Raw genomic sequence first — 22,714 nt, 5'->3', positions numbered from 1 at the left:
TTCAGAAGCATTTATACTGAAATGTTTAAGAAAAATTAAATATATCAAGAGCGTCATCAATTCAAATTATTGGTCAAAAACTTTCTTTCTAGGGTGTTCTAACAGCTGTCAGCTCCAGCAGCTTGGCCACTCACCAGCACATCCTCAATGTACGAGAGCACAGTCGCCAGCATGTCTTGTATCCGGGCTGCAGAGCTGCCCACCTGGGCCAGGTCAGAGGTCAGGCCCTTGGTACGACTGGGAGCCACACGTGTCCTCTGCAGAAGGTCCACTGAAAGACAGACTGTGTATCAGAACATATACAGCACCACAGATGAGACTGACGCAGCCAGTCAGTCATTATTCCCATGACAGATTCATATGGGAAGGACTTTTTAAAATGAGCCATTTACTGTCAAATGCTGGTTAATGAAGGAGGCCTTTTCTTAGCCAGAGGTCAGGGCTGCATGTATGCCGCCAGCGTCTGTCCATCCTGTACGCTACGTGTAATTCTGCTGAATTAATGACTCCCATTAGTTTTCCCGTTTGTAAGGTTCAACACTCTGGGGCGTACACGGGTTGAACACAGACCAAAAGCCACACATGAAATCATCTTCCAAGAACTTAATCCAGTTCTAACATCACAAATATTGCTTTCATTTGAGGTCTTCATTCTCACCACCGATCCGCTCTGTGTCATAGTAAATGTACTTCACGGTAAGCGGGGTGAACATCACGCCAACGGTCTTTCCTGGCACACCCATCTGCGCACTGTGTGGGAGGAAACAACTGCAGTCAGACACACACACACACAGTGTAACACACAAAAACAAAGCGCGGCAGCAGACCTGACGTAGGCACGGATGTTCATCTTTCCGCTCTGCAGCGCCGTGTCCACGGTGAGGTGGATGGGGTTGGAGGGCCTCGCGGCTGTAGTACTCGTGGATCAGCACCGAGTGTTCCGTTGATGTCGAAGCCGGTAGCGTACCTGTCAGACACATGGCATTTTTAACACATACCTTCACACAAAGGCAGGATGAGCGGATCGACACACGCACCATCCAATGATGACCTCAGTGGGCGACACTCTCTTGTGGAGCTCATACATGTTCTTGGCAAACTCCATGTCCACAGCAACCTGCAAGGTTCAGTGACAGTAACAGTGATGTGAATGGGCCTTGAAACTTTGTTTTATTACATGCAATTTGATGTAATTAATAAGCTAAATGAGAGAATTTTCAATGGTGAATAAATGGTAAATGGACTGCATTTATATAGCGCATATCCATCTGCATCAGACACTCCAAAGCGCTTTACAATTATGCCTCACATTCACCCCGGATGTCAGGGTTGCTGCCATACAAGGCGCTCACTACACACTGGGAGCAATAGGGGATTAAAGACCTGCCCAAGGGACCTTAGTGATTTTCCAGTCAGGTGGGGATTTGAACCCATGATCTTCTGGACTCAAGCCCAAAACCTTAACCACTAGACCATCACCTCACCTATCAATCCCATTTTCTTGCCGATTTTAATCATGAAAAGCACATTTTCCCATATTGTTGATCTTGTAGGCCTATAATCAAGTCTGTCACATGGATTAGAATACAGTGTTATTACTATCTGACAAAACCACATATTTTCATGGGATTGTTCCTGTTTCATCTCTACACTTTTCCAAATATTAGCCTTTTATAACAACACATCATGTTTTAACATGAATAAAAACATTTCGAAGGTAAATCTGCACCTACTGTTTGTTAATAGTCACCAACATCACCCTCAGTTCACAACAACACTGATTTGGGTTTAAATTCTATTCTTATTCATGTTTGTCACACATATAAATGGGAAAGGGAATAATGGATTTTTTTTCCACCCAGTGCTGACATCAGCACTTCTGGGATATTTAGAATTTATGTGTAGTTCAAAACAACACAAGTTTTTCACATCAATATTTGTCTTCTACAAGCGTGTTCAATGTTTATCATCTTTTTCTATGTGAATATTTTATGCTCCATGTAGCAGAAGAAGCCATTAAAAGTATATATTACATGCTAGGTAAAAACAATTATACTGAGTTTGCATTCAGACAGGTTGAACTAAATTCACCCAAAGAAATACTCTGAACCATGTCAACTGACAATGAATTCATGGAGAATATGGCTGCCTGAGCCGTCAACAACACGCTATAGTAAGACCAAAGACTGACTGGGTAGTGTTAGCTTGTCATATGCGCGATTACATATAGAGCCGTTTTGGTCCTTTTCCTCTAATCAGACCCACTTGAACTTATTCCTGATGGAACTCTCACACTTTCTAATTGTGTCCCCATTGCAAAACATTCTTTCCATCCATGATTTGCTTTGTAGTTTCAACAACTATTTTTACGATGACGCAGACATTCCAATAAAATATGTAACAACATCTCTTGCTGGCTTTTAAAACTGAACTGATCTGAAACATTGGCCTTTTATTGTGGCCAGCCTAAGGCACACCTGTCCAATAATTATGTCTAATCAGCATCTTGGTATGTGACACCTGTGATGTGGGATGGATTATCTCAACAAAGGAGAAGTGCTCACTAACACAGACTTAGATTTCTGAACACTATTTGAGAGAAATAGGTCTTTTGTGTTCATAGAAAATGTTGTAGATCTTTGAGTTCAGCTCATGAAAAATGGGAGTAAAAACAAAAGTGTTATGTTAATGTTTTGTTCAGTGTAAATATGGAGTCCAGCGTTCGCAGTGTCTGAAAGCGCAAAATACATCCAAACTGTGAAGAGCAGTGGGTCAGTAAGTGGAATATAAGCAGATAGTCTGCGATCAAAGCCAATTCAGTCCTAGAACAGAAAGTACAGCAGCAACACATCACTGCTTCCTAAAGGCCTGCTCACACAGCACACGACAATAGCTGAAGAAAGGGAAAAAAAAAAAGTCACAAATCAAGGAAAACTGGACGAATGAGCCGGCACTTATCCCATCACTGCTAAGCCTGCGAGTCCACAGTACATAAAAGAATGAAACAAAACCGAAACTAAAAAGAAAAATGAAGCCAACAGCAACCTTGATGCTTTAAACAAAATCAAAACATTCATGATGACGTGACTGACAGCGGGTATCAGACCGAGCGCCAGCCCGCCCTCCGCGGCCAGCCTGTTGTGTCACTAGCACCTGCAGGTGCCAGATCTGGTTTTCTGTTTGTCTTCACAACAACGTGCGCACACACATATTCCAACCACAAACAGCTGGAACATGCATAAATAGTTATACTAGCTGATCAAACGTTCTTGCCTCTATTGTTTCTGTATGAAAACGTTGCTTTTCGTCCCATACATAGACGAGTCACGTTCAGGTCGTCGGATCTTCAGTTACTGATCTGTTCAGATATCGCTAATATTCGTGCAAGATGAAAATTCAGTAAGGTATATCTTATATATTATATTCCAATTCTAAGGTGGAACTATGCTAGTATACTAAGGTATATCTAAATATCTAAAAAGGAAGAGTAAAATAGGAGAGTAGAAAAGAGCAGAGTAGAGCCACTTAGGTGCCTGGTCTTGAGAACCAGGGATGGTGTCAGACTTGGGAGGTTAGACGAAGTTGGACGACAATCAAACGGAACACTGAGGGTACAGGAACTACTCAAATGATGAGGAACCGTCAAGACACAAAGCAAAACGGAATAAGGACGAATTGAAGTTGTCATCGGGATTCGTTCACATTTTTCAACAGTTGGAAAATTGTGATGAAACGCCATCTACAGGAATGAAGCTGGACAACGGTTAAACAATGTCTCCGAATGTCAACATAAGTCCAGATTTCTTGTTTCATTTTGGCTTCGGTGTCCTTCATTAGTGCCGTGTGACCGGGACTTAAACTAAATGTTTAAGTCCCGGTCTACTAAAAATTAAACTTAATTCAGCTTGGGACTCCGACGAGGGCGGTCGCATCCCCTCTCTCTGCTTAACCTTCAAGTCCCTACTTCACCAGACTGTGAATTCCTCAACTATATTGGATTCTGGATCTATTGGACTACTATTGGATTAACCATGGAATTGATCAGCTGGTCTCTGAATGCTATTGACACCATCTTTTCTACAAGAAGGTCAGGACCGGGGGATCCTACCTGCCCAGATGGAATGCATCCTGCGGGCTGTTCTCGACTCCTGGAGTTCCTGGCGTGTTGCATGCTTTGCGCCTTTCTCTGTTGAGAACGTCGAGGATTTATTCATTTTTGGTCTTATGGTAGCAGGGCTGGTACTTTCTGGCTTATGTGCTGCCCTGACCTACCGGAAAATTGGCAAGACGGCGGCATTAAAAACCATGGCCCCTCACTTGTCCGTCATGATTAACAAGGTAGGCAAGGGCAGTGCATTCTCAGACTGTGATGACTCTTGAACTCAGATGCAAATTGGATGACATCTTGGAGCAGATGCACGCCTTGGAGATGAAGATGAAGATTTCGGAGGCCGGTGAATATTCTTAATTCATAATTGGGATTTGGTTGTTCATGTGACGCTGTAAAAAGTGTTTTTCACTGCTCAAACCACAACACCGCAGGCTTATCAGGTCTGAAGGACAAATTGCCCAACTGTTTTCCTCCAGAAGAATGCCTGGCCTTGGTGAACATTCGGCTGTTTTCTTATCTCAACTCACAAAGTGTTTCACAAGACTGAAGCATGCTCCACTCCCTCTCCCAACCCCACTCCTACCCCCATCACACAATCAATCAATCAACTTTTTTCTTATATAGCGCCAAATCACAACAAACAGTTGCCCCAAGGCGCTCCATATTGTAAGGCAAGGCCATACAATAATTATGAAAAACCCCAACGGTCAAAACGACCCCCTATGAGCAAGCACTTGGCAACAGTGGGAAGGGAAAACTCCCTTTTAACAGGAAGAAACCTCCAGCAGAACCAGGCTCAGGGAGGGGCAGTCTTCTGCTGAGACTGGTTGGGGCTGAGGGAAAAAACCAGGAAAAAGACATGCCGTGAAGGGGGGCAGAGATCGATCACTAATGATTAAATGCAGAGTGGTGCATACAGAGCAAAAAGAGAAAGAAACACTCAGTGCATCATGGGAACCCCCCAGCAGTCTAAGTCTATAGCAGCATAACCAAGGGATGGTTATGCTGGTTATGATGGTCACACACCACCCTACTCCGGCTTCTGCTCATGTCATCCCTTCCCTTCTGTGGGGGCGGCATGGTTTTAGCTGCAGCTGGTCCCTGAACCCCCCTCCAACTGACAGTGGCACAACTCAGGTTGCTGCGTGACCTTCACCCACTTGCCTCAATTGGGATAACGGACTTCTTCAAACTTAGTGCACATAAACAATGTCAAATGTGTATGTGCTGTGTTTAATTCTGATGTGTGCCATTATTACGGTAAACAAGTAATAATTGTGGACCAATTGCTGTCTGAGGTAACTGGCGTGTAAACATAATTTCTCCACTGTAAGATCAATAAAGTATATCTCATCTCAACTGTCAACTTGAAGTTGCATTACTGAAGGTCAGGGGCCATCACATTTAGGAGTTATAACTTAAAAATACGGCAGTACACAGCATTATGTGGTATTCAGCACCTCTGTGGACACATTATTTCTGTCTCTTTCTTTGTCCTCCCTGCGTTTATGTCTCCCGCTTTTATGACAACTACAATCTGTAAAATTTATTTTTGAATTGATTATTACAGACTCACAGAGTTAATCACTGACGTCTGATAGAATTAATTCAAAGCAAAGCATGCTGCTGCACATCACTGATTTGTGTTGCATGTTGGGGGAAAATAAACATCCAATTGCTGTTTGGATATAATTTTCAATGTTTATTTTGTTTTTAAAGATTGGTGACTATTTGGTGGTTTTCTTAAAATTCTGCCCAAAGCAAGCGACATGTAAAAACCCTCCCACTGATGGCGGCCTGTTAATTAGCCATGTTGTAATGTAAGTGAAGTTATTTCTAGCCAGTGCAGCTCCACATCTCGCTCTCAAAGTTAATGCTTCAAAAACTGCCAGTTATTCGACGGCTTTGCTCTTTTAAGTGACGGTTACCTTGTTGTTCTTTAGAACAACCAACATATTCCCCACGCTCCTTCAGCCACGGCCGGTGTCACAGTCCGACCGGTCTCCCCTAAAAATCGGTCCGCCCTGCCTTCACTGCGCATGCATCATTAACCGTGTTTCTGCTTCAAACTGCCTCCAGTCATCATCTGTCTCAGCAACAGATATCTGAAGCTTTTGTACAACAATCATTTCCATATAAATTCAGCATTATTTCATCATAAAAGACAGAGAAAGCGGCCAGAGCACCAACAGCTGCTACCTGATGCATTCACTGTGCATCTGTCATTTCAAAGCGTCACAGAGTTCCGCCTTGTTTCTGCTTAAAACTGACTTTAGAATGATTTAAGAGGTTTTACTTTATTTATCTGATGATAATCACATTATTTGATCATGATGGTTAATAATAGTGATGGGATGAACAACACTGGTGCGTCAACACTGTGCCGAGCACACAAGAGTGAAAACCCTGTATCGGTGCGCGTATCGCTTTTTAAGAAAAAAAAAAAAATCACGTGACAGATACAGGAACTGTGTCGTTCGGCTGCGCCGCGCCAAATTGTTTATAAGGAAACAAACTGTATTGACATGTGCGGATTTGTTGGATGGAGTTTTGCTGGTGGAGTTTTGCTTGCCCTCACCTTGCTCCACTGACTTCATGGCACGTTCAAAGACGTTTCCCCAGTCTGGAATAATTTTGATCTTTTGACGCCAAATAAGAGAAATCTTTTTCTCCTTTGGCATTGTTTACTGTCATTTTTCAATTAGATATGTTTGTACTCCTTTACAATACTGGACGAATAACCACGAAAACATATCCACACCTTTATCAACTCGCACTGAAATGTTTATGCTCATCATTTCATCTGTACCCTGTGAAAGAGTTTTTTCTAAGGCAGGGGAACTGGTGTGTAAGAGGAGAAATCGCCTTGGAGCAAAGACACTTCAGAAACCTTGTTCTTCAATAAAATGCATAAATTAATCTATTTTCAGTCTTTTATTTCATATGCTTTAACACTTAAGTTAAATTTCCACACACAAGTTACAAATTTTAATTCTGAATTTTATTACAAATTTGCTATATTTTACAAACCAACTCAGTTTAGCATTTACACAAACAAGGTTTTAAGCAAATTTTAAACTCTTCTCATGAACAGCTTACCTCGACACACAAATTGAGCACATGAAATTATGCAATGAGGAGATCATATTTTAAATAGAGGACTGGCGATTAACTATTTCACAGCTGATGTTGCGTTGCAGCACGGTAACTTTTCCATCTTATTACCTGCATTGATTTTATAACTACTGCAGGGGTCACTATTGAGCGACCAACAGCTGGTCTCTGAACGCTATTGACAATTTTTTCTACAAGAAGGTCAGGACCGGGGGATCCTGCCTGCCCAGATGGAACGTATCCTGCGGGCTATGTCCTCAACTCCTGGAGTTCCTGGCGTGTGGCATGCTTGGCGCCTTTCTCTGTGGAGGATGTCGAGGACCTATTCATTTTTGGTCTTATGGTAACAGGGCTGGTACTTTTTGGCTTATGTGCTGCCCTGATCTACCAGAAAATTTGCAAGACGGCAGCATCAAGAACCACGGGCCCTCGCTTGTCCGTCATGATTAACGAGGATGGCAAGGCAGTGCATTCTCAGACTGCAAATTGGATGACACCCTGGAGCTGATGCGTGCCTTGCAGTTGAAGCTGAAGGTTTCGGAGGCCGGTGAATATTCTTAATTCAAAGTTAGGAATATTCTTAATTATAATTGGGATTTGGCTGAGTGTGGGGAAACTATAAAAAGTGTTTTTTCACTGCTCGGCTGCAACACTACAGGCTATCTAGCATCAAGGTCAATTGCCCACTGTTTTTCCTCCAGTGGAATTTATCCAGGCTCTGGTGAGATTATTTGGCTCCATTCCCACTGTAGCCAAGTGCTTGCTCACAGGGGTCGTTTTGACCGTTGGGGTTTTACATAATTATTGTATGGCCTTGCCTTACAATATAAAGCGCCTTGGGGCAACTGTTTGTTGTGATTTGGCGCTATATAAAAAAAATTGATTGATTGATTGATTGATTCTTATCTCAACCCACAAGGACAACAAACTGACAGACTTACACATGGACCAAAGCATGCTCCAGCTCCTCTTATCACTCTCTGCCCCCCCCTCCCTGCGGCAGGCCTCGTCCTCTCTCAAGCTTGCCTGGCGGCGCGACTATAGTTGCAGCGGCCTTCACCCACTTTGCCTCCATTCGGATGACTTACTGCTTCAAGTTTAGTGCACATAAACAATGTCAAATGTATATGTGTTGTCTTTAATTTTGATGTGTGCCATTATTACGGTAAACAAGTAATAATTGTGGATTAATTGCTGTATCTTGTCTGAGGTAATTGGAGTGTAAACATAACTGCCCTTTTTTGGGATCAATAAAGTTGTCTGAAGTCTGAACACAGTGCCGACACAGTTTGTGTAGTGTGTCAATACACTCCTTGAGGTATCATCATCCCATCACTAGTTAATAATCCCATTAATCCATTTGATCTCTTTGAGTGAAGAAGCTCCGAAACAACACATGCGCAGTGGAGGCAGGGTGGACCAATTTTTAGGGGCGGACCGTTTGGTCTGTGACACCGGGTTTAGTCACACAAAGCTCAATGACTCCTTCACGTAAAATGATGACGGTTTGTTTGCAGGTGATCACACCACCAAACAATAAATACATCTTTGCAGCTCTGGAACTGGAGCACTGAAAAACCACAGATTACCATGAAGGGGTGAATCAGGTCAGTCCGACCAAAGACTCCATCTGAGGATGGAGATGATGGTCTAGTGGTTAAACGCTGGGCTTGAGACCAGAGGATCCTCAGATCAAATCCCAGCTTGACTGGAAAATCACTAAGGGCCCTTGGCAAGGTCCTTATTCCCCTAATTCTTCACGGTGTGTAGTGAGTGCCTTGTATGGCAGCACCCTCACATCAGGGTGGATGTGAAGGATTAATGTAAAGCACTTTGAGCGTCTGATGCAGATGGAAAAGTACTATATAAATGCAGTCCATTTAGGTGAGCCAGTGACTAGGACCAAGTCTCTCACAAAGTATGAAACTTATTTTGGGTGTTAAACCCACATGATGATAAATTATTTCCATCTGGGATGAATTTTGATCACACTGGCCAAGCAAAGATTGTGTCCTTTATTTGGTTATAGTTGATTTAAATGTTTAAAAAATTAAAAGGGATCACACTTTTAACTGTACCTGATCTCCAGAGACTCAGTTCCAGTTAAAAAGTTCCAAAAGTTTGAGAAGCAATTTGTGATTTAAACAGGTTCAAGCTTTAAATATTTATGTTTGACTGAAATAAACAATTTCATGAAGACTCATAAACTAAGAAACTGGACTTTATTTGTTAGGCAGTGTATATTTTGCCGGATACAGCAAACACACACCTAGCGATATTTGACCGGATCTCCTCACTGATTGGCTCGTTCAAATGACATCATCGTAGAGTTTATTTCAACATGGCGGCGTCTGCGGCATTGAGTGTTGGTGCTAATTTTTCATCTTTAAATGCCGTTTTGGGTGCCATAAAGTCGTCTGAATTGGAACAAAAAAAATCACCTACTGGTGGAGGGATTCTCAAATGCTAAAAGCAGCTCAAAAATGTGGCATAGCTGTACCCGAAATTATTTCCACTGGCGCTTGTCGCCACGCGGTGTAAATAATTTTGGGCACGGTGTAAATAATTTTTGCGTTCTTCATCATTTTCTGTGTAGGGCGGGGCTGATAAACAAAACCCACAAATTTAAGAGAATAAAAACAAAAATACAGAGGTCCACGTCGGCACGTGTCTTTATCCTGTTTTTCCTCTGTCACTGTCATGTCTGCAAAACCGTCCATCAGTCCACCACTGAAAATAGTGAATGGTCAAATATGCCAATTTTCAATAATGAAAATCACCAATATCGAGATACCATCATGAATGTGAAATAAGGAGATATTAACTCTGATCGCCTTTAAATTCCAGCCTGATGGCCGGCAAAACAGCGCAAGCCGCGTACAGCGAAATATCGTCCACTTCAACTTTGCCAGAGCTGATTTCATCACAGGTTCTGGTACCGATGACGTCATTTGAATTAGCTAATCAGATAGGACAAAACATCGCTAGCTGTAAGTTTGCCGGGTCCGGCAAAATATCCACTACATCACTGTACCTATTTGTTAACAATTTACAATGTAAATGGGGATTAAAAAAGGCATTAAACTCCACACCTCGTCTTCAGATTCATTGTGGGGGACAGAGAAACAGTTGGTGACCTCGATGGAATGTTTGTCGATAGTTCCTGAGCAGAAAAAGATGAAAAATACGTCACTGTTATTTAGCCAAACATCAGCACCTAGCATCAGACAGTCACATCCAGAGATCTGAGTCAAAGCACTAATTATCAGAAGGTATCTAATGCAGCGAGGGGAGGATTCCATTAGTTTATTAGGTTTAAAATGACAGCTGCTGGAAGGGATGCTGTTACCTTTGGCTAGTTAGCAATTAGCTGCTACTGGCTTGAAACTAAACACGCGTTAGCTGCTACGCTAACGTTAGCCAGCTAGCTCTCGTGCTCTTTAATGGAAGGCACCTCACTTAACAGAGGACAAACTTAAGAAACGCTACTTCACCCAACAAGGTCCCGATCACACGACTCGCTGACTCGTTTCTTCGCTCGTACGAGTCACAGATAGAAGCGAGAACGACAGGATGAATCTTCACAACCGGCCCGAACACCGACATGTTGGAAAAGGAAGAAGACCGAAGACCGAACCCCACACTGCCCCCTACAGGCGCAAAAACATAAAACAATCACAAAGTCTAATTTCTGAGAATTAATTAGGGCCCGAGTAGGAAAAAGTCCTATGAGGACACTATTGTAATTGCGCTGTTTATTATTATTATTATTTATTATTATTATTCTCACTTTTGAAATCAAAATTTTGGCCTCATCCCACGCTCAAAAACTCACCAAACTTTGCAAAGTCGTCCGGCCGGATCCGAAATTTTATATTTTGGGGGTCGTACATGGTCGCAGAGAAATTGCAAAATAGCGCCCCCTACAAATGTTCAAAAACCCCTCCGCATAGGGTTTTTTTTGGAGTAGGGAGATGAAAATTGGTACACATGTGTGACTTACATAGACGTACAAAAAAGTCTCTTGCACCATGGGTCTACTCCAAACAGGAAGTTGGCCATTTTGAATTTTCTTCTCATTTTGGCGTGATTTCCACATGTGTATTTGAACAAACTCCTCCTAGGGATTTTGTCCAATGCACTTCACATTTCTTCCAGATCATCCAGAGACGATACTGACCAAAAGTTATCGAAAGCTTTTCTTTATGTCGAAGAGTGTGGCCGCTATGGCGCCGCCATTTTGACCCTTCGCCATGGAACATTATACGTAAACAGGTACTGATGTCACATAGTTAACCCCATCAACTTCCTTCCACTTCTAAAACATGCAGAACAAGTTGTTGAACGTAGACGATGAATGCTGTGAACTTACAAGTAACGGCGTCTGTGTGGCGGCGTGCCGAATATCGCCCCTTCGCCATGAAATTACGTTCTCCTTTTGACGGCTTTAATTTGTCATATCATCATGAAAATTGATACACAGGTCAAGCATGACAACCTCTTACAATTCATAGGGGCGTCGCCCATGGGTGGGTCAAAATGTCTCAATAGCACCCCCTTGAATCTTTCAAAAACCCCTCCCCATAGGGTTTTTTTTTGGAGTAGGGAGATGAAAATTGGTACATGTGTGACTTGCATAGACGTACAAAAAAGTCTCTTGCACCATTGGTCTACTCCAAACAGGAAGTCTGCCATTTTGAATTTTCTTGTCATTTTGCCATGATTTCCACAAATTGTGTTTGAACAAACTCCTCCTAGGGATTTTGTCCAATGCACTTCAAATTTCTTTCATAGCATCCAGAGATGATACTGACCAAAAGTTATCGAAAGCTTTTCTCTGTTAAAGGGTGTGGCCGCTATGGTGCCGCCATTTTGACTCTTCGCCATGGAACATCAAGTCATGATAACTCCTTCATGCTTTGCCTGATTGACTTGAAATTTCACACGTGTGATGACGGTTGGCCCCTCAACACACCTGGCCCCTCTGATTGTACACTGAGCGCCCCCTAGTGGATGAACCATCAACATGTTATAACTCCTTCATGCTTTACCTGACTGATTTGAAAACTTCACATGTGTAATGAGGGTCAGCAGCCCCCTACCACACCTGGCTCCTCTGTTTGTGCTGTGAGCGCCCCCTAGTGGATGAACCATCAACATGTCATAACTCCTCCATGCATTGTGTGTGATTTGCTTGAAATTTGAACTGTGGGATGAGTGGTTGCCCCTGTACGCACATGCCCACATCTGGTCACAAGGGCACACACTGCCCTGGGTAGGCGGTCGCACGGAACGAGGGCCCGTATATGACTGCTTGCAGTTCTAGTTCATTTTGGTACTTCTTTGTTACCTCTGTGCTGTTGCAACAGGGAGGCAAGATAGGGACGTGAAATATTTATTCAGTTCAGTTTATATTTAAATGTCCAATTCTAACATTTTAATGTTTATTTAATTTAGTGTCATCATTTTTGAAACAATTGCTTCATTTCTTGTTTTGGATGTATCAACACAGTGAAACATTTCTAAAGCATTTGGTGAGACTGTGACATCAATCTATCGTGGCATGATCAGGTAGTGACACCTCAGAGGCAGCCTGTGGCAGCTCATTGCCCACGAGGTGCCACGGGCTGCCTCTAAAGTGCCACAGACAGACACTAAGGTGCCACAGGCTGACACTGAGGTGCCAAAGGCTGACACTAAAATGTTACAGGCTGCCACTACAGTGCCACAGGCTGCCTCTAACATTCCACAGACTGACACTGAGGTGCCACAGGCTGCCACTGTGGTGCCACAGACTGACACTGAGGTGCCACACGCTGCCACTTTGGTGCCACAGGCTGCCACCCAGGTGTCACAGATTGCCAATGACATGCCATAGATTGCCCCTGAGGTACCATTTAGTGTTTTGGGGTGTTTTCAGATAGTGAGTCATTTCTTCAACAACTACTTCACTGAGTCTCCTGAATATGATGAGATACTGAAACACTTCTGAAGCAAATGGTTCATGGAGGTTATGTTTTCGCCCCTGTTTGTTTGTGAACCACCCTGGAGCCCACAACGTTTCATATATTGTTATGAAATTTTTACTGAAGATTCATATCCTGATAGGAAAGAACTGATTAGATTTTCAAAGTCATAGGTCAAAGATCAAAGTCTGGAAAAATCTTAGAATATTGGAAAGATCCATTTCTTTAACATGACAGAGTTTTCCAAAATTCATAACTGTCAAAAAAGATAAAATTTCTTTCATATTTGAAAGCATTATATAGGATGGTATCGTTTATCGACTGACAAAGTTTGATCTGGATCTGAACCGGATTGTGGATTTTGTGGACATTTGAATTTAATACTGAAAAGCCAATTTGTTGCACATTTTGCATTATATCTCAATCAAATGTGCCTCAGTCACTCTCATATTTCTATTTACCTACACCAGTGATTTTCAACTTTTTTGAGCCGCGGCACCCTTTTTATATTTACAAAATCCTGCGGCACACCACCAACCAAAATAATATTATAATACTATTACCTCTGGTTTTGCACAAAACCCAAATATCATTATTATTATTATTATTAATAATAGAAAATCGATACAGAAAACACTGCATTTCGAAATCCTCAAGCATTTTGCGCTCTGATCTCAAGTAGGGCTGTCACGATTAGGAATTTCTGGAGACGATTAATTGTCAGACAATAATTGCGATTGACGAATATATTGTCTATTTTTTTTTTCCCCCTTCTTTATATTCTACTATTGTAGTATAATTACACAACTCTGGAAGAATGTTTGGTTTCCGTGAGTGGAGAAACTGGGAATGGTGCAACATTTTTATTTTTATCTTCATTTTACATACAGTCCCAACTTTTTCTGATTTGTGGTTGTTTCTGTTGCATTTCTGAAACTGTTTCTCCTCATCAGTCACGTTTTGTGCTTAAACACTACATTAAGCTCAAGATTGAACAAATAAATACCTTTGGAAAATAACAGCTGTTAAAGTTCAGAGTTCTCACCTGCTTTTTGTGATCTGTGCATCTGAACATTGTTTTTTTTGTGTGTGTGTGTGGCTCAGTTCATTCATATATTCTCATTTTTTAAATGTTTTTAAAGATATTTGAACGTTTATTTCATCTCATGATCTCATAAATTCAGCATACGACGCGCACATGGTGTGAACAGGACGGTAACGGCAGAATCACACCTTAGAGAAAGTTCAGAGAGAAGTAAAGCAGCTTCACGTTTCCGTTTTGTTAACATTCACTCGGGTTAAAATCCTCTCTCTGCTCCGCGCCTGCATTCAGGAATCTCCCTCACCCACCCCCTCCCTCGCAGTCTGCAGCCTGTTAACTCCGCGCACGCACACACAGGCACAGACACACACACCGACCGCTCCGCCTTTTAGACAGCTTTTGAAGAAGACGGCACTGTTTTAATCGCCGTCAGCCTCCTTGTTATTGTCCTGCCTTAAGACGAGAGCGTGGCTGCAGCACGTTTGACGTCAGATTCTGAGTCGTTTTATGCTTGTGGATAAAATAATAATTCACGGTAATCGCGAATATGAAAAATAATCGCGAATATGAAAAATACCCACGGCACCCCTGACGATCAATCACGGCACCCTAGGGTGCCGCGGCACCCCGGTTTGAGAATCACTGACCTACACCATCAAAATTGGAAGGAGGTTCCAACTTTATGCCTGTTTGTCTTCCAGTTATCAGTCAGAAACCAAGTGCCAAAAAACAATGACAATTTGTGCATAGCAGAGATAGAAATGTTCTGTGAAAATGGTCTGGAAAAAAAATTCAGAAACCGTAAAAGATGAAAAAACCTGACAAACACCACAAAAAGACTTTGATTCAAGTGTATGAACTAAATACATCCTCCTGACTTTTGATCACATCTAATTTAGCTTATGAAAAGTCGCTTCTCACAGGACTTTGACCTGAAAATTTTTTCCAAAGTAAAAATTTGTGGAATTTGAAACTAGTTGGTGGAGGTTTGTGCTCTATGGGTGCGGTGCTCTACTGTGTTGAATGCTTCATAATAGTGAATCGTTTCGGAAGCATCTTAGTAGAGCCCTGAATGGGACTAATTTTTTTGTCTTGTTCCTGCTAAATTTCAGACTGTAACCACCCTCACCCACAGCATGTGTTACACTCCCACCCGCACCCACAAAATGCTGAGAATTTATGCCTGCACAGCAAGAGAGATGCATTCATTTTGTGTCTCCTTCCATCCAGTGGGAGAAAACACATCATTTAGTCTATCAAGAGAGTCACAGGGTTGTTAAATTTTGATTTCCTGGCCTTTATGTCTTTTGATGCACTGGTCACGGAATTGCGCTACTATTTGGTTGTTTTCATTTAGTTTAAAGACAGTTCATGTGGTGCCATACGTGGGCATGCAGTGTTGCCACAGTGTTGTGTCTGTGTCTCTATGTTTGCTCCTGTTAAATTAAAGATGTTCTATTTCAGCGAATGTAGTGCGTGGACACCACATACTTTACACTATTCTCTTTTGTAGACTGAGTCACCTGTTGCTTCTGTTCCTGCAGTTTTTTAGCCGCCTGCTCCCATCTGCAGTGAAGCTCTGATCGCCTGTTCCCACCAGATTTGTGTTGGCACCTGTGGGACCTGTGGGACATGATCCTGATGCAGCCCTTAGGTCTGCCTCTGTAGATGACAGATTTCTTCTTACTTATAAGGTTTTGAATAATCAGGTCCCTTCTTATCTTAGGGACCTCATAGTACCATATCACCCCAATAGAGCGCTTCGCTCTCAGACTGCAGGCTTACTTGTAGTTCCTAGGGTTTGTAAGAGTAGATGGGAGGCAGAGCCTTCAGCTTTCAGGCTCCTCTCCTGTGGAACCAGCTCCCAATTCAGATCAGGGAGACAGACACCCTCTCTACTTTTAAGATTAGGCTTAAAACTTTCCTTTTTGTTAAAGCTTATAGTTAGGGCTGGATCAGGTGACCCTGAACCATCCCTTAGTTATGCTGCTATAGACTTAGACTGCTGGGGGGTTCCCATGATGCACTGAGTGTGTCTTTCTCTTTTTGCTCTGTATGCACCACTCTGCATTTAATCATTAGTGATTGATCTCTGCTCCCCTCCACAGCATGTCTTTTTCCTGGTTCTCTCCCTCAGCCCCAACCAGTCCCAGCAGAAGACTGCCCCTCCCTGAGCCTGGTTCTGCTGGAGGTTTCTTCCTGTTAAAAGGGAGTTTTTCCTTCCTGCTGTAGCCAAGTGCTTGCTCACAGGGGGTCGTTTTGACCGTTGGGGTGTTTACGTAATTATTGTATGGCCTTGCCTTACAATATAAAGCGCCTTGGGGCAACTGTTTGTTGTGATTTGGCGCTATATAAATAAAAATTGATTGATTGATTGATTGACTGTTCCAACGCCACCATAACACATGATAAGGAAAATAAAGATATTTTTTAAAAATAAACTTGTCCTTTAAATTTAGGGGCGGGTCAGGGCGAATGTGGGCGGAGCTGTGACATCTGGCTGAAGGCTGCCTTCGGCCGGGTGCTCGTCTGGACCGGAGCCGCCGTCAGCCTCCGCACCTGACGGGAAGCTGCGCGGTTTATTTCCGTGATGCCACTTTGTCTGCCCACATGTTCCACACATGCAGTTGCCGTTAAACGCTGTTTTTCTGCCCGCCGACGTTTCTAGGAGGAGACTCGGTTCGGATCGCGGCTCTCGTTTCCCCGAGCGGACTGATGCTGCGTCGACGAGAAGCACCGGAAAACCGGACAACCGGACAACCAGACGTGGCTCCGGCTCGGTTGTTGGATTTCTTTCTTTTCTCTCCTCTGCTGCTGTAAATGATAAAAACCCTCTTCAGGTGAGTCTCGGTTCTTCCGTCTGTCGCTGTTTTAAAGGACACATTTTGGACTGAAACGCCACCAAACTCCGTTTCTCCGTTACTTAACGGGAGATGTGCAAGAAATCTCAGGAGGCCCGAACACAACATTAATGCACGTAAAAAGAGATTTGTGGGGGTGCACGAACACAAAAGGCCAAAAAGGCCTAAATTCAGCAGGAATAAGTGAGGCGAGGGATTAAAAAAATCAAATAAAAAATTCACTCCACCTTTATTTTCCTCGCAGACTGAACACAGAATTGAGATTTTTCAGCCTCATAAACCTGTAAGATACAGCAGCAAAAAGAAAAAAAAAGTCTGAGATGTTGGAGAAAAGATAAAAAAAAAAAACTGCATTAAAATGATCTGATGTCAAGAGGTGACCCAAAGAAACTACAGAAGGCCTCAATCAATCAATCAATCAACTTTTTTCTTGTATAGCGCCAAATCACAACAAACAGTTGCCCCAAGGCGCTCCACATTGCAAGGCAAGGCCATACAATAATTATGAAACACAGTCTACGTCTAAAGCAACATAACCAAGGGATGGTCCAGGGTCACCTGATCCAGCCCTAACTATAAGCCTTAGCGAAAAGGAAAGTTTTAAGCCTAATCTTAAAAGTAGAGAGGGTGTCTGTCTCCCTGATCTGAATTGGGAGCTGGTTCCACAGGAGAGGAGCCTGAAAGCTGAAGGCTCTGCCTCCCATTCTACTCTTACAAACCCTAGGAACTACAAGTAAGCCCGCAGTCTGAGAGCGAAGCGCTCTAATGGGGTAATATGGTACTACGAGGTCCCTAAGATAAGATGGAACCTGATTATTCAAAACCTTATAAGTAAGAAGAAGAATTTTAAATTCTATTCTAGCATTAACAGGAAGCCAATGAAGGGAGGCCAACACGGGTGAGATATGCTCTCTCCTGCTAGTCCCCGTCAGTACTCTAGCTGCAGCATTCTGAACCAAACTGAAGGCTTTTTAGGGAACTTTTAGGACAACCTGATAATAATGAATTACAATAGTCCAGCCTAGAGGAAATAAATGCATGAATTAGTTTTTCAGCATCACTCTGAGACAAGACCTTTCTGATTTTAGAGATATTGCGTAAATGCAAAAAGGCAGTCCTACATATTTGTTTAATATGCGCTTTGAATGACATATCCTGATCAAAAATAACTCCAAGATTTCTCACAGTATTACTAGAGATCAGGGAAATGCCATCCAGAGTAAGGATCTGGTTAGACACCATGCTTCTAAGATTTGTGGGGCCAAGTACAATAACTTCAGTTTTATCTGAGTTTAAAAGCAGGAAATTAGAGGTCATCCATGTCTTTATGTCTGTAAGACAATCCTGCAGTTTAGCTAATTGGTGCGTATCCTCTGGCTTCATGGATAGATAAAGCTGGGTATCATCTGCGTAACAATGAAAATTTAAGCAATACCGTCTAATAATACTGCCCAAGGGAAGCATGTATAAAGTGAATAAAATTGGTCCTAGCACAGAACCTTGTGGAACTCCATAATTAACTTTAGTCTGTGAAGAAGATTCCCCATTTACATGAACAAACTGTAATCTATTAGACAAATATGAGGGCAGACCTCAGCCCACCCAACACATCACCCAGGAAGAAAGAAATCTGACTTATTTTCTCTGTTAACATTCATTAAGAAGAGCCCTGCTGATCAGGAATTATTGATACTGGTGCCGATATTGAGGAGTAAAAGGATACCTATATTTATCACATATTACAACAAAAATCTGCCCTATACTCATAAACCAGCCCTCATGAGAGACAAGAAAAAATAGTGCTGCTAAATCAAACACTTTTCCTCTTAATTAAACTACTCTGGAAACTGTGGCAATGAAATCAGGGCGACACAATATCCCAGGTGTTGTATCACCCTGCTTTTCATCCAATCAGGAGCCCCCATTTCTCTACCCCACCAATGACGCACCCCCATTTTGTGTTACCCTGGTGACAAGTGCAGGATCCTGATACAAGATTCATTTCATTCAACCAAGATGTCTGATGAAGGTGAGAGTTTTATCCTCCCGAGCAGGAAGAATTCAACAAGTCTCACACTGAAGTTAGTGAGACATCAGTGAAGACGACACTCAGGACTTTATAGACATAAGAACATTCCAGAAGTTACGTATTTACATGATTTTCCTGCGTTATTCATTCTACATGATTCATGTGTATGATTATTGTTCTTTATTTCTGTTGTAATATGTGATAATATCTTATTACATGTCTGTTTATGTATCATGTCCTGATGTATCTGTATCAGCCCAAGTCCAAAGGTATACTTACTTATACATATATACTGTATGTATAAAGGCCAATGATTAACATTTCTTCATCAAACCTGTGTGGCAAAGAAACATAATTGAGGCTTGATGTTTTACAGTTTAAACATGAAATTTAATGTAAATAACTATAAAATAACCAACAAATCGCCAACATGCATCACGCTGTCTTCACTCGGATTGGCAGTCACTGTGTCGCGTCACTCAGCAGTTGCATAAAACAGAACTCTGCTCGCTGATTGAAAATGAACGGCAGCCAGTCGCTTTGCTTCTGCCTCTTGTAACTAATGTGACCAAGGGGTGAAGGGGTCCTAGTCATGCTTGACAGCTTGTTTGAATCTGGAGACAAGACGGCGCCTGTGTGTGTTCCGGCTGCTGCTTGCCTGTTACCATGTCGTTTTTCTGTTATTTTCCTGATTGTGTGTGCTGTCATATCAGCTTTGACGGATAGCGATTGCGTGAGTGCAATACAGATTTATGATCGCGACTCTCTTTTTAAAATTAAAGAGACAATGGAATGCCTCTTTCATGACTGGGATAGCTACAAGCAAACTTTCCCACCTCCGTTTGTGTGTTCCCCCTCCTCCCGGGAATACCTAATGTTGTGGCGATGTCCAGGTAGTCCGAAAAAGAGGAGAAGAGGCTGCAGAGCGGGTGTCCAGGTTCGGATCAGACGAGGAGTGTGGCGTGCGGCTCGTGGATACCGAAGCTACAGGTGGCTTCGCCCAGTTCCACTCTTGCAGGGCCATACGGCTGGCGGTGTGGCCCTGTTCATGCATCCCACCACTCCTCTGTGTTGCAGGACTCAGCCTGGACATCACTGGGTCCTCGACGGACGAGTCGCTTGGGTCCCGGGTCCGTCCCCGTTTTCCGTGTTTACATCTCAGGAGCAGCGTGGGTTTCGCCGGTACAGCGGTGCCTCATGTGACCGTGGGAGATGTCTGCAGCCTATCCCGCTGTGCTCAGCGGATTCGACTACTGCCTCATTGTTGAGTCGGATTGGATTATTGAATGTGCGCTCTATTTCAAATAAAGCGTTCTCCATTAATGAACTTTTTGTCAGGAAAAACTTGGACTTTCTTTTCCTCACAGAAATGTGGCAGAGGGAAAATGAATGCATCCATTTAAATGAGCTCTGTCCTGCGGGTTGCTTAGCGGTGGGTAAGCCCCGCCCCTGTCGTGCGGGGGGAGTACTGGCTGCTGTGCACCGGGACCGGTACACATGCAGACTGTCGGATACGAGCCACGCCCCCTCTTTTGAGGCGCTCATGATGGAAGTTGGTTCCTCACATAAATTTTACAGTATTTTGATCTATTGACCTCCTGGCCCTGCTGGGACTTTTCTTAAGGCTTTTACTGACTTTTTATCGTCTATAATTAGATTGGAAAAGGTCTTAATTTTGGGTGATTTTAATTTCCAGATTGATGTTAATTCTTCTACTTCAGCAAGAGAGCTTATAACTATGACAGAGGCTTTTCATTTTAAACAGTATGTGTCAGGTCCCACTCACAACAAGGGTCACACGTTGGATCTGGTTTTTGCACTGGGCTTGGAAATTACCAATGTATGTGTGGAGGATGTTCTTCTGAGTGATCATTGTTGTGTTTTCTTTGATTTGATGGTGCCATCTGAGCCTCGACCTGTTTCTACTAAGGCAGAAAGGAGAATTATCACAGAGACAACAGCTACGCTTTTCCGTGATAAGTTCAACCCTTTACTTTTTAACGATTTCACTGAAACTGATTGTTTTATGAATAGCTTTAATAGCCACTGTGCCACTATCTTGGATCAAGTGGCACCACTTAAGGCTGATAAAGCTCCTCGTGAAGGTTTCTGTCCTTGGATAAATGATGGGATTATGACTCTAAGGAGAACATGTTGCCAGATTGAACGCTTATGGAAGTCAACAAAACTGGAGGTTCACAGGCTACATTTAAGAGACTTAATATCTTCCTTAAATAAGACGATAGAGGAGGCCAGGACGAGTTATTTTAATCGCCTGATTGCCTCCAATAAAAGAAATCCTAAAGTGCTTTTTGACACAATCAGCTCTCTTGTGTCACCTGCTGCTGTCACTCCTGTTATCTCTAAAACTAGTTGTGAGGAGTTCCTGGATTTTTTTATTGATAAGGTTAGAGTTATAAAGTACAACCTGCCTCCATGCCATGGTCCCCAGCACTGGGAACCTCCCACTCAGTGCTGGGCCTCATTTCAGCCTGTTACTGTAGAGCACATCTCAACCATCATGAATAAAGTGAAGCCATCCTCTGGTATTTTGGATGTTCTTCCGTTTAAACTGTTTGTGAATGTATTTGACTCCATCGGGCCCTACATTGCTAAAATGTTTAATATATCTTTGTCGAGTGGTGTGTTTCCCTGTTATTTTAAACATTCCATTGTGGAACCACAGTTAAAGAAAGCTGGATTGGATTCTACAGAGCTCAAGAACTTTAGGCCAATATCTAAAACCCCTTTCTTGGCCAAAGTCTTGGAAAAGGTAGTCTGTGCTCAATTGAGATCGTTTTTGCAGGCGAACAACATCCATGACACTTTTCAATCTGGGTACCGTGAGTTTCATTCTACTGAAACAGCCCTGTTGAAGGTGTCTAGTGACATGATGATGGCAGCTGACACTGGCAAATGTTCTGTGCTGATTCTGCTTGATCTGTCTTCGGCGTTTGACCATGGCTTTCTGATAAACAGATTGCGGGATTTTGTTGGAATGTCAGGTTGTGTTTTAGAGTGCTTTACCTCTTACCTGACTGGTAGAACTTTTAGTGTGACGGTGGGCAATGCAGTGTCGGAATCTGCAGATCTTCTGTGGGGTGTGCTGCAGGGATCGGTCTTGGGACCTGTTTTGTTCTCGTTGTATCTCCTTCCTCTCAGCAAGCTGATCCAGCAGTTCAGTGATGTGTCCTATCATTTGTATGCCGATGATCTGCAGCTGTACTGCTCTTGTAAGACAACTGAGCCACAGAAACTCTGCTCTCTCACAAATTGTTTGGCCAAAATTACGGAATGGCTCACTGAGAACAGTCTGCAGTTAAATTCCAATAAGACTGAGACTCTGATTGCAGCACCAGATAGTGCTGTACCTGGAATTAAGCAGCATCTCGGTAGCCTAAGCTGCACGGTTAAAAGCAGCCTGCGTAACCTGGGTGTCATTTTGGATGGAGGGATGTCTCTGGAGCAGCACACAAATTACCTGGTTAAGAACTGTTTTTTCCAAATTCGGAACATCTCTAAGCTCCGTAAGATGGTGACTTTAAAAGAGCTTGAAATGATTGTTCATGCGTTCGTCTCATCGCGTTTGGA

At 42.8% G+C, this 22,714-nt stretch overlaps 1 protein-coding gene across 1 annotated transcript in view; it reads right to left on the bottom strand.

Annotated features, from left to right (window-relative positions):
- The window catches only part of eif3f (eukaryotic translation initiation factor 3, subunit F), a 29,290-nt gene extending 18,406 nt beyond the window's left edge, over positions 1 to 10,884 (bottom strand). The window contains 8 exon segments of the mRNA XM_034183782.1: positions 135 to 271; positions 659 to 750; positions 828 to 898; positions 900 to 944; positions 946 to 967; positions 1,038 to 1,117; positions 10,318 to 10,388; positions 10,720 to 10,884. Coding sequence (XP_034039673.1) covers positions 135 to 271; positions 659 to 750; positions 828 to 898; positions 900 to 944; positions 946 to 967; positions 1,038 to 1,117; positions 10,318 to 10,388; positions 10,720 to 10,831 — 630 coding nt within the window. The 5' untranslated portion in view covers positions 10,832 to 10,884.
- Positions 10,885 to 22,714: the final 11,830 nt, after the last annotated feature.

Source organism: Thalassophryne amazonica, chromosome 12 (genome assembly GCF_902500255.1).
Source record: "Thalassophryne amazonica chromosome 12, fThaAma1.1, whole genome shotgun sequence".
Classification (NCBI taxonomy): Eukaryota; Metazoa; Chordata; class Actinopteri; order Batrachoidiformes; family Batrachoididae; genus Thalassophryne; species Thalassophryne amazonica.
This window is presented reverse-complemented; position numbering and strand designations above follow the sequence as displayed.